At 33.8% G+C, this 12,893-nt stretch overlaps 1 protein-coding gene across 1 annotated transcript in view; it reads right to left on the reverse strand.

Moving 5' to 3' along the window:
* LRP1B (LDL receptor related protein 1B) overlaps positions 1-12,893 on the reverse strand; it is a 1,933,320-nt gene that overhangs the window by 120,570 nt on the left and 1,799,857 nt on the right. Inside the window, exons 72-76 of the mRNA XM_024122386.1 lie at positions 11,955-12,077; positions 6,145-6,270; positions 5,274-5,411; positions 3,642-3,776; positions 368-487 (exon numbers count right to left, since the gene is read on the reverse strand). Coding sequence (XP_023978154.1) covers positions 368-487; positions 3,642-3,776; positions 5,274-5,411; positions 6,145-6,270; positions 11,955-12,077 — 642 coding nt within the window. The remainder of the gene's footprint in view (positions 1-367; positions 488-3,641; positions 3,777-5,273; positions 5,412-6,144; positions 6,271-11,954; positions 12,078-12,893) is intronic.

The following is a 12,893-nucleotide window of genomic DNA, read 5'->3' on the forward strand; positions in this document are numbered from 1 at the left end:
CGCGCCCCGGTCTGGGAGGATCCCACATGCCGCGGAGCGGCTGGGCCCGTGAGCCATGGCTGCTGAGCCTGCGCGTCCGGAGCCTGTGCTCCGCAACGGGAGAGGCCTCAACGGGGGGAGGCCCGCATACCACAAAAAAAAAAAAAAAAAAAAAGAATGATAATTAATAAATTGGACAATTTAACCAATTAATAATTAATAATTTAATCTCTTATTAAATTCGTAATTTAATCTCTTATTAAAAAGATTTATTTTATATTTTCAGGCATTAAGCCATTGCTAAAATGCAATATGAAACATTTTTTCCCCATAAAATGTTTACAGCAAAATTATAATAACATTTAAAGTAATGGTTATATATCCTCACCTTTTGCTATGCAGGTGTTATTTCTTTCTTGAAAATTCTGGTCGCACACACATTTATAGGATCCTTCCATATTTACACATTGGTGGGAACACGTGCCAAACACCAAACATTCATTAAGGTCTAGAAAAGAAGAGCTCAAAATAGCACCATCATAACCCCAATTAGTACTGTCATTCTTACCGCTTTTCAAAAAAGACAAATGTATTTTGTGTCCTTAAACTTATTATTCCTATTTCTTTCATTGTCTTTTCAAACTGTTAAGTCTGTGACTTGCTATGTAATATTTTCCAGCCATAACAATTTTTTCACAATAGTTTCACTATAATGACTCATCAATTGTTTGTGCATTGCTTGTTAATCCACTTAACACGTTGAAATATCCATTTCAAACTTCCCTAGTATTTCCATTCACTCATATAGGGGTTGAGTTTTCTGATTACCTGCCGCCATACCTTTGCACATGTCATATGATATTCCAGTGTCCTGTAATGCCCTTGCTTTTTACATAGAAAATTTCTACTCTTCTCTCAAGATTCACCTGAAGTGAAGCCTTCCTTGGTCTTCACCAATATACAGTAATGGCTATCCATCTCCTAGATTCTCCACTTTTTGCTCTCTTGGAATTTCTCTCTTATGCCACACATATGAAATACAGTTCATATGGTATTTCATATACGTGGTCACATATTCATATCCCCTACTTGACTGTCAGTCCCTTGGGACCATAAATTAGTATTTATTCATTTTTTTATTGCCAACATTTTGCACAATTCCTGGCAAAGAATAAAGATATGGATACACCTCTAACACACTTCTGGCTTCATGTATACAAAGTGACTATGTAACAAGAAGGACCAAGTGAACAAGCAACAACAAAATCCTGAATGCCTACATAAAAATAAATATATATAAATCATAAGTAATAAATAAATCTTAGGCAATATTCTATGGCTTAGCACGTGCCTCAAATTTTAAAGTTTTAAGCAGGGCCAGGATTGAGGTCAGGTGATTCTGGTGAATTATCTACTTTCTTTTTCTTTACCTCCTCTACTTCTGCTTTCAATCAGCATAATTCCTCTGCTCCCTTTATCACTTATAGTTGCCCTAATTACATAATAAATCTGTGAGATTAATCCTTCTCTTGAATTAGAGGAATTTAAGGATTAGCACAGCAATAGTAATTTTCTCTTGTTTAGCATTCAGCAGTGTTCCAAAGCCTCAGTGGTAGAGATAAAGACTTTCACAGTGACATTTGTAAGTGACAGTGCCAAGGCTTAAACTCAGTCTTCTTGATTCTATTGTCTCTACTATGATACTTTGCCCAGGGTGAACTTAAGTACTCTCAGGAGTGCAATTCTGCGTTTAATTGAAGTGTAGGTTAAAGAGACAAAACTGAATTTACTTGTTAACAAATGCTATAGCAGGGATAAGTAAAATACATGGTATCAGCTCTCAGCCATCAAAAAAGTATTATAATAAATATATTTTATTTGTTTTGGCACCTGTAACTTTGAACAGGGAGTTATTTGTATCTGTGGTTTCTCTTTGAGATGAAATCATAATCAGTGAAAATCTGCATGTTTTGATAAAATCTCAGTTCTCTCACATGGCCCTGCATTGGCCAGAATCACCGTTTCTTCTCATCTCTATAACCATGTCTATGTCGGGAGCTTTTGAAGAGGATGGAGTAATCTCACACATGTCCAGTACTTGGAACAGTGCCTGGCATGCAACAACTATTAATCTGTTTCTATTTCTTGCTTGCTGTTCCCTTAAATTTTTCTTCCCTTTAGATATTTTAATTGAAGTGCTTTGGCTTTAACATCAAATAGTGATTTCTTATGCTCTTTTTGACCTACCTATAGAAAGGACACAAAACATTTAAATTCTTTGGAATACAAATCAAGGTAATGTCTTTCCCCTTCTCCATACCACGTCAAACTGCTTTTCTCTACTATCAAAACTTCATTTATTACATGAAGATATATATTTTGTTAGAATTCAGAAGTTACTCATTTGCACAACAGAAATACTAGATTCATAGTGATTTAAAATGAAGAACGTAGCTTGCAGGTTATATCTGTCATGGAATATAACTAAAAATAAAGAAAATTTCAAGATCAGAATTTCTAAATTTAGTAAGTCTACACAGGAAACAGAGCCCACTATTCACAAATAAGCATTAGAAAATTAATGCTATTTGGAAGTAAAATCTTGAAGAGATTGTGTGTGTGTGTTTGTATACAACTGACATAAAGTTTCTCGAAAGAAGAAATAATCTAGTCTTGAGAAATAATTCACTTTTTTATTAAAATAGAGAAACTTAAGTTGCCAGTTTTCAGTGTTCCATGTTAATGAAGAAATAAAATGGCATGAATAATCTAAACAAGTATATAACTCAAAATGTTCATATATATGATGTGGTTACAATTATTTCCCCTTTGGATGAGTACAATTAATTTCAATAATTCCATTTTGATTGACACAATGTAAAAATCACTTTTATTTACCCAAGAATAACACAAGGAGACAATAGAGCAGAGAGCTTGTAGGTGAAAGCATTTTACGAGTTGAATTTGCCCTGGATAATTTAGGTTTGGCTCTAACCACAATAATATCAATATTAATGGAGAAACTGGCAGAAAGTGCATATAGGTCTGTATTTCATGGCTCTGTAGTTAAAGCCCTAGTGTAAATTATATTTACATATAACTTACTATGAGATTCTGGCTCCCTTACATGCTCAGTTTTTAAATGATCACAAGTAAGTTGACAGAGATTTATTTAAATCCTGTCTTTGAATTTTAGGAGACACTCTTGATAATATAAAGCACTGTTTAAGACGTGGTGTTAGGACAAAAGCCCATAATTCTCTAAAAGTGAATTACCTATCACAGTATTGCAAATGCCACAACTCACGAGAAGCGTGTGATCATAAACATGTTTTCGCGAAGGCCTCTAATTCTTCAATAGTTTCTGAACCAGCAATTTCATTATTTGCATTTCAAAACAAAATTGTAACAACACAATAGAAATTCCTGCAGGTCTGAGTCTGCTGTAGGAAAGGCTTTGTAAGCCTCAGCAACGGTTAGCTTAGCAGTGCAAACAAACAGTCTCATCCCAGGGACTTTAACTCTCATAAGTAAAACAGTATCCCGTAGATACACACCATTCTGATGAAAATCAGTCTCCTGTCATCTCACAGTTTAGCAGCTTTGGGAGTCTTTTCTAACCTAAAGATTTAAGAGCAAGCTGTTGAGGAAATGTACTATACCTTCACACTGTCTGTTTTTCATGTTTCTCTGAAATCCAGGCTTACAGCGACAGAAAACAGATGTTTTTATTTGATTGCAATATGCATCATCTCCACATGGATTCACATTATCTTCACAGGTATATTCAGCGGGAGCTAGGATTTAAAAATATGATCAAAACTAATATAATGCTAATTCCTGAAGTGGGAGTTTACTATTTTTCTTAATTTGAAATTACATTTATTATTCCATAGATAACTCTTTTTGAATTTATAAGGTTATGGTCTTCTCCCCATATAAGCCCTCATTTCTTATAAAGGTATAGAAGCAGATAAAAACCAAAATCAATTACATTAGGGATAGTTTAGACCAAGCTGCCAACGGCTGATATTTACAGCTGTGATTGAGCTATACTACTTTCCAAAAGGAATTCGAGAATCAATGGCTCTAATGACAGTCTATCTTTACCATGATACAATGTACAAGAGTCACATTCTTCTCTAAGAACCAAAATATTTCCTAGAACCTACCTAGAGATGTAGGCATCTATTGCTAACTTAAACTTAGTATTCAGGAACTCAGTCAAGGGTACTACCAGTTACTCAAGCAAGAGGTTAAATCATCAGTTCCTAAACACATATAGGGAGCAGCATTTGAGTCTGTAATATGCTCCAATGGACATGGACTTCAATACAAGTTAGGACAGACTATGTGTTATTTGTAGTTTCCAGCATGGTAGTTGCAACTTCATTGCTTTATCTCCAATTCAGGAAAATATTTTAGAGTGCAAATAAAAGAGAGGGACATTATTATACGGGTAACATTGAATTAGCTCTATTTTACTTAAACAAATCTAATCACATGAGAAATATGAAAACCTTAATTATCAGAAACATAATGTTAATTCCCACTGATTCTTGATTATTTTGTAATTAATTAAAATACACCAGTGGAATTATATACACCACAGTTGAGATATACATGGCCATATCCTGGTGGATACTGCTTCAACATCCAGTGAGGAACAACTTATGTATAAATGAGAACAAAATAAAAGACTCAAGAATTGGAACTATTTTGTGACTTTTACAAGCAATATGAATTTAAGGTCATAAGTTTAATTAGTTTTCTCAATATGGAAAAATCAGATATCAAACATTAAACACAAAATTATTCACAATCAAGGTCTCATAACTCAAGTATCATAGCACTCTAACTGAATAAAATAATGAGGTCATCTTTGAGAATGACTCAGCAATGGATTAAGATTTTAAAACATTAAACAAATTATTAAGACCTTTACCATCATTCAAATGAATATCACTGTTTGTAAAATTCAGAAACTATTACATTTATATTTTATAAATAAAATATTAAGGAATATAGATTTCTTTGCTTATATCAAGGTCTGTATTTGGATAAAGTTTCAGCTTTAACAAATACACTCATTGCAAAATCAACCTTTCCTACCTCATACTTTAAATTAATTAAAATGATATTCTAAGGTTACTTTGGCAAAGGCCTAAAGACAAGTATTACTAAAGCACATTTTGAAGAGCAATCTTTTCTCACAGCAGTAAAGAAAATTTTAGTCATGTTGAAGCAGAAATTGAACTTGTGTGTTGCTGCATTTTAACAGGAAACAAACTCACTTATTCTGCAGGCTTGTTCGTCTGAACCATCTCCACAGTCATCAAGCTGATCGCACTGGAGGTCCATGGGGATACATTTTTTATTACTGCAAGCAAACTCATCTTTTTTACAAGGTCTTGCTTTATATGTAAGCTTACCTATAGAGTTATTTAAAAAATGATCAGCTCTTCACAGAGTCAAAACAAATTTATTGAGTCTATAACAGCTTCAAGATTTTGCTAAACACTATGAAAAACATAGATCCATAATCCTTTATTTGAAGCTCTTGGGGCTAAATGAAAAAAAAATTCTGAAATTTTTGATTCTTAGAAAAATAACACTGTATTTACCCTATAATAAATAACACTATATTTCCACAGGAAAATTTTTGAATATTCACCCTAAGTGAGATTTTTTTTTAAAAGTAATATAAACTACTTCAGACTAGTTCAAGTCAGGGTCTGTCACCAAATGGTTTTGCTGCATATTTTAGTTAAAGCTTTTGGTTTTTTGAGTTTTAATTTCTGAATTGTGAAAAAGGGATTGTGTATGCATACATACAATCTATATAAACACTTTTCCCCCAAGAAGTTGTTTAACAGAATATTTTAAACCACTACATTGTTTCTCTCATGCAGTACTTTCTAGAATAAAGTACCTATAACCAATGGAGATTTACAGACCTGGAGGGAGCGGATAAAGATGCACAGCTCTACTATGCAAATGAAATGTTAGTGGATTATCTTCATACCCTGTCAGAAAATCAAGTGCCTGAAAATATACCCTCAGACATGCCACTTGAAAATATTTTTAAAAATTTTTTGAGCCCTAAAATCATTATATTATCTGTAGCTGTCACTGAATCAATTATTTCACATTAAAAAGATTTACCACCACAGGGATCTTCATCTGAGTTGTCTCCACAGTCATCAACCCCATTGCACATTTGCTCAGGCTGCAGGCATATTCTGTTATTTCTGCATCTGTGCGGTCTTGTGGATGGGCAAAGAAATTTTTCTGAAAAAAAAGAAAAAACAAAGCAGCTCCTTTGGGTACACTGACTTATGAAGAACCATCCTTCTTTTGTCTTCCTTTTATTTTCTTCCTTTTCAAATCCATAATCTAGCTTTTCTGAATATCTTTTGTTGTGGAAAGTGCTTACATGTAGATACTAGAAAAATGGGTGATAATAGAAGGTATGATCCTAGCTATTTATATTAACAACAGAAAAGAGTGCACAGTTGAAATGTTGAATGAAGTAAGAAAAAGAGCCAAACGTCATGGTTTTATTTCCAAATGCTTTATCTTAGCTGACTTCCCTTAGTGTACCAAATTAATTTATGCCTACGGTTTATGCAACATGGCAGGACACAGCTATCTGAAAGAGCAATTTCACACAGAATAGAGCTTGAGCAAGCATATGTTATGGATCCAAAATTGAAAACAGGTCAATCAGCAAAAAAAAAAAAAAATCCCAACAACACTATAACTGTGTTTCTTACTCTCTGTCTCCATAAACAAATGGGTCGATATGTATTTAAGGCAAATAAGGTGATCTTACTTATTCATTTTTAATGTGTGTGTGTGTGTGTATGAGACTTAAATAAACAAAGACAGGGAATTTTACACTTGTCCTTTCCATCACTATCGAATCTGAAGACTTCTACCCCTAAAGTAGGAAACATCTCTAATGTCTTCCCAATCTCATATGCGGACTACTCCATGGCTCTATCATTGGTCCCCTGATGTTCTCACTCTTGAATTCTCTGCTTAGATATTCTCATTCATTCGCATGGATTTACTTGACACTATATTCTGAAGACTTTCAATTTGCTATCTAATTCTAGCATCTATAGTTAATTATAGGACGTTTCCTTGGGAATTTAAAATTCAACAAGTTCAAAGCTCAATTCTTCATCATCTTTCCTTGACCTCCTTCCCCTCAAACAAGCTCTGTCTTATTTCCATAGTTCAATTTGTGGCACATAATAGCCACAAGTTTGGGATTATTCTAAATGCATCCTCTCACTATGTTTCAACCCTTATTAGTCAACAAGTGCAGTTGGTATGTCCCAAATTTGCCCTCTTATCTCCATGCATGCCAGTTACAACTCCAACAGCTCAGCTATTCATTATTTCTTACAGAGATGACTGTCGTAGAATCCTTAATGTCTCAGTTTCATTGCCCAACCTAAAATCCTCTCAAAGCCACCAGGACAGCAATCTGATAATTTCTTCCATAGCTATTCATCACTTCCAGAATAAAATTTAAGATACTTCACATGGCATAATAGACTTATCATTATCTTGTCCATGCCACTCTTACAGACTCATCCCTTGTCACTCTTTATTAGCTCCTTAAAAATGCCATATTCCTTCTTGCCACGTTCCTTCTTTTAATTAAAATCTGTTTCTCATTCTAAGCAGAGTTCCTCCCCTTCAGGTTTTTTAGGAATGTCTCTTAAATTGCTCAAACCTCATGTTATCTCATATTTGAAGACATCATAATTTCCTACTATGGCTTACAGAACTTTGCTACTATATATTCACATTCTATTTTTTAAAATAAACTAAAAACAAAAACTGTTATTTTGAGGGCCAGGCATTTGGTTGTATTTTTTTCTTATCGCTATTTTCTACTTAACGTTATAAACATCACCCCCTCCCCAATGCACTGAAGACTGTAACACCATCCCTCACAGCTATTTCTCTCCATCTAAATTATTCCAGCATCCTAGGTGACATCAACATCCGTATGAGCAAACCAGCCAATAACTGCACCTCTTAACTTCCTGATTTTCTCATAGCCAATGTCCTTTTACTCTAATCCACCTAGGCCACCCGTTCTTCTAGAAGGGTGTGGACATGGGTGGATTTCAACAAATTTATCTTCTTAATTCAGCCAATGACAGTTCCTGCTGCTCGCAGATAAGAAACACTGACACAGCCGGATGTGCTATTTCCTCCAATTGCTTCATTTACAAAGCCACTGATTTTAAAAGTCTGACCAAATTCTGATAACAATCTCCAATTAGCAAACTTTTTAATTCAACCCCTCTCATTAAAGATGCTTTTTCAGTCTTACCTGAAACTTTAGCCCATTGATACATCTAACTCTTCCTTATTTACCATTGCCTTTTTTCTCTTTACTTCCCTTTCTGTTGACATTAGATTCCACATTCCATTTTTAATTTACCTATTTGATATTTATTGATAACCTTTATATGTTGGACATTTTTCTAAGTACTTTTAGAAAATCACTTTTGTCCAAATAATCTGGATTCTCTGGCCTTTTGCTTTTTTCATCTTAATTATCTAACAGAATCCCAAACCTAGATGAATGAAACCATCTGCTATCCCAATGTCTGTATCTGGGAAGCCCGGGAATGTTGCAGATGACCATACTGCAAGACCAACTGATATCACAAATATGAATATTTATCAATGCCAGATAGGCCCTGAACACTACTTGGAAATCATTCATTTATATCTATATCTATATTTATATCTGTCTATATATAATGTCACTCTTACCCTTTGCAGTAATGATTCAAATCTGCATTCCTTTTGAATCTTCCTACCACACCAACCTTTCACATTCTATATATGAACATGCTTCCTTACTATACATAAAAAAGTGGAAATAAAAAGATTTAAAAAATGTTATTATATCATTAAATATGTGTACATCCACCTGCATCTGCATATAATCTATCAACTCATTTCAAGGGGTCACTACCCTTATCTAAAACTGATTTTTTCACTTGCTCTGAAGCTTAATTTCCCCTGCCTCTTCAGGAACTATCCCATCTTTCTTGAAAAGTTTTATTACCTTCATATTTCTCATCATACTTCCTTTTTTTTTTGCTTATCCTTTTGTTATCACTCACCTGAGTCTCTTCTGGCTGTTCATATTTATCTAGATGTTGGTGGCCCTCAATATTCTATCCTAATCCCCTCCTTTTATGTTTTACTCCCTCCCAGCCTAAATCTTACAAATTCCATAGTATTTACTACTACATTTTATGTTGACTCTCAAATTTATATTTCTAGACCAGCTCTTTAAGCTCTAGAACCAAATATCTAGCACCCACTTGAAATCTGTACTTGAATGTCTCCTCAGATGCATCTCAAGCCAGACTTCTAATCTTTACTTGCAAAACTGTTCCTTTTCCTGTGTTCCCCATCTATTCAAATGTGCAAGCAAAAACAGCCTATAAATTATACTTGGCAACTTCCTCTCTCTTGCCTCCTATAACGACTCCATTATTTAATCCAACTCATTTTGCTTTTTAAATCACATTCAAACTGTGTATACTTTGCCATCATGGTCTGTCATTATCTTAATCCAAGCTACCCACATAGCTTGCCTTGAGCACTGCAATTGTCTTAACTATTCTTGCCTATTTCTATCCAATATTTGTGAAATATAAATATGACTATATGCATCTTCTACTTTAAATTCTATAGTATTTTTAATTGCTTTCAGGCTAAATCTAAAAATCCCTATCTAGACTCACAAGGTTCCATGTATCTCTCCTGTCTCTTCAGTTTCATCCATTATCTATCTTGCTCTGTATTCTCCAAGCACACATATCTTTCAGCTTCTCTAGTAAACTATGGTTTGCTCTACCTCAGGGCCATTCTACATCTTGTTTCCTTTGCCTAAAATGTTGTGTCATCCACTCTCACTCCATCCCTTTCACCTACCTGGCAGCTATAAATTTCTCAGACTCAAACTCAAATGTTACTTCTTATAATCCAAGATTGAGTAAAATCCTTCTGTTCTATATTTTTATAACTTATTATACTTTTTCTTCATTGCACATATCATAGTTTATAACTATATATTTTTGTGATCATTAATATCCCTCTTCCATTAGACTCTCAGCTCTGTGAAGTCTGGGTCCATATCTGTTTCTCTCATCATTATATCACCACAAATAATCACAGTCTCTAGTTTAACAAATATTTATTAAATGAATGAATGATACTTTTCCCCACACTGTTCTCTATGCCTATGGTGACTTTTAGCCTATATCTTTCAAAACTGTAGCTTTCTGAATTCCCCTTCAGGCAGAGTTCATCTTATCCCTCTCTGCCTTGTCTTTACTTAATTCTACTATTGCTTAAAATATAAATTATGGAAATTATTATTTTCCAACCAGAATAAGATCTCCTTGTCAAAGAGAACCATGTTCTGTTCAGGTTTTTTTTTTTATCCCAATTACTTAGCACAGTCTCCAGAACATCATAGCTTGACTCAGTGTTGATACTGACGACTGAGGGGAATGCAAAAATATTCACAGAATTAAGCTGGATGTATTTTACAAGTTTTCCAGCAGCTATGCAGCATGTCTCTGAGAATCACTTCCTGGCCCTTGAAGTGGTTCTGGGGGGGTGACTCTGGAGCCCCACGTGGTTAATTAGTTTCCAAACATTTCCTATTACACTCAATAGTTTTGTGTTGAAGTGGAATAGAGAATAGAAGAAAAAAACATAGTTTATAAAAATAACAGGTTTTGGCTTGATATTGGTAAACTCATATTTTTTCAACTATTATGATTCAGAAACAATACTATCTCTGGTCATTCTCTAGAGTTCACTTTGTGAGATTATGTAGAAGAACTGAAATTGAAATTTAGTTATATCACTTATCAGTTGTACCTACAGATATCAATTCTCTAACTACTGTCTTTTTCAAGTTTTAAAATATGTTTAAAACAAAGCTGCCTCCTTGTTTCAGATTTTTTTTCTTCAACTGTAACATCTGTAGTCAATATCATCATCTATCAAAATAATTAGTTTAATTTGATATACCAAATAGAACATAGAATTTAAGAACATACACTCATGTTATGTTTTCTTTAATTCACTGGATGTGCTAATTAGTTATATCCAAAGTAGTAGTATTTTTCTTTAAATTAAAAGTTAAATTACCTTTTTTGCTGAGATTAGCAAAAGAATGAAATGAAGAACAAAAGTGTTTACCAAATACAGGAAATCATTTAATTTGGTGATCTAAAGGCGCACATTTACATTTACAGTTTGTGGTTGCATAATCACGCTTGTGACAAATGTCAGAAGTAACGTGAATTTGAAGAAGAAATAAATTTTGTTAAGATTTTCAGATTTAAATGTTAAATAACTCCTAATTGCAGTTCTCTGCCTAACATTTGTAACAAATAGATATAGATAGGTAGATAGATATAGATAGATAGATAGATAATGTCTGTATATCTCTATGTATATTTATTTCCCTTCTCTGAATAACCACAGTCTCAGTAGTGGGTGACTTGTGGAAGTACATGATTTGATTATGCACATTTTTTCCATGCTTATCTGTCAAAAAAATTGTTTAAGCCTAAAATACCAATTGGGTATAATGCCAAAGTTCTTATATGAACCTTACTCAATTCAAGAGGTCAACTACTCTAAATCCTCCTAGACAGACCATAATCTATCTTTTGAATAGTGCTGACATGTGCAAGTTCAGATTTAGGAGGGCTCTCTATAAAGTCATAAACTTTGAGCAGGGTTATCTCTTATTACCTGACCAAAAGCTGTATCTGTGGTTATACTTTATCTACCTAACCCCAGGATGGTAAAATTTGTGGTTCACCTCACCACTTCATCGATTCACTCCGGCGCACTACATCAGGAGATGAGAGTACAATCTAGAGCCACGTGAAATGCCATACCACACATGTCAGGGGCTTCGTCAGAGTTGTCTCCACAGTCATCTTCTCCATCACACACCCAGAAATGTAGTTTGCAGAGGGAATTATTGCAAAGGAACTCATCCGCTCTACATATATTTCCTCCTTTATTTTAAAACAAAAAAGAGACAGAGGGATATAGCATAATTAATTCCAGTCAGCAAAACACATATTCCTCTAATTCTCAGCTTAGTATCTAGTGTCTCATTTCCTTATTTTTTTTTTCCTGTATAATACTAGGAATATATAATGTCCAAACTTTTTTTAAAAGGTATTCATTTTTAACTTTTCAAAACAATCTGATATCACACTCATGTCTATCATATTTTCTTTAGAAAATATTGATCATAAGATGATAGAATCAAGTTTTCTCAAATATAAATTCCCTTCCATTTCATATCATTTCTATGTTACTGAGTGTAAAGAAACTTAGATTTTAAATAGTATTAATTTTCTTTACTAAAAATTATGCTGTTCTGGAAAGAAAAGACACTTTAAAAATTATTAGATAATTCAGTTGTATCTGGGAACTGACAGACTGAACCATTAAAAACAGAATGACCAGAAAAAAGTTTTTGCAGTCATACAGAAACAATTTTATAAGAGAATTATAAGTTGGTGATGTGAGGAAATATTATTTATTCTTATAAAAATTGTGCAATAGAGTACTCTTTTTGTGCGCATTTTTTAAATGTTTGCATTCTTTCTCTCTTTAAAGATAAATAGAAAGGATTAATCTCCAAACTTTATAAGCAGCTCATGCAGCTCAATACCAAAAAACAAACAACCCAATCCAAAAATGGGCACTTAGAGAAATGAAAATCAAAATTATAATGAGGTATCACCTCACACCGGTCAGAATGACCATCATCAAAAAAGCTACAAACAATAAATGCTGGAGAGGGTGTGGAGAAAAGGGAA

The sequence above is a fragment of the Physeter macrocephalus genome, chromosome 2, assembly GCF_002837175.3.
Source record: "Physeter macrocephalus isolate SW-GA chromosome 2, ASM283717v5, whole genome shotgun sequence".
NCBI classification, from domain to species: domain Eukaryota; kingdom Metazoa; phylum Chordata; class Mammalia; order Artiodactyla; family Physeteridae; genus Physeter; species Physeter macrocephalus.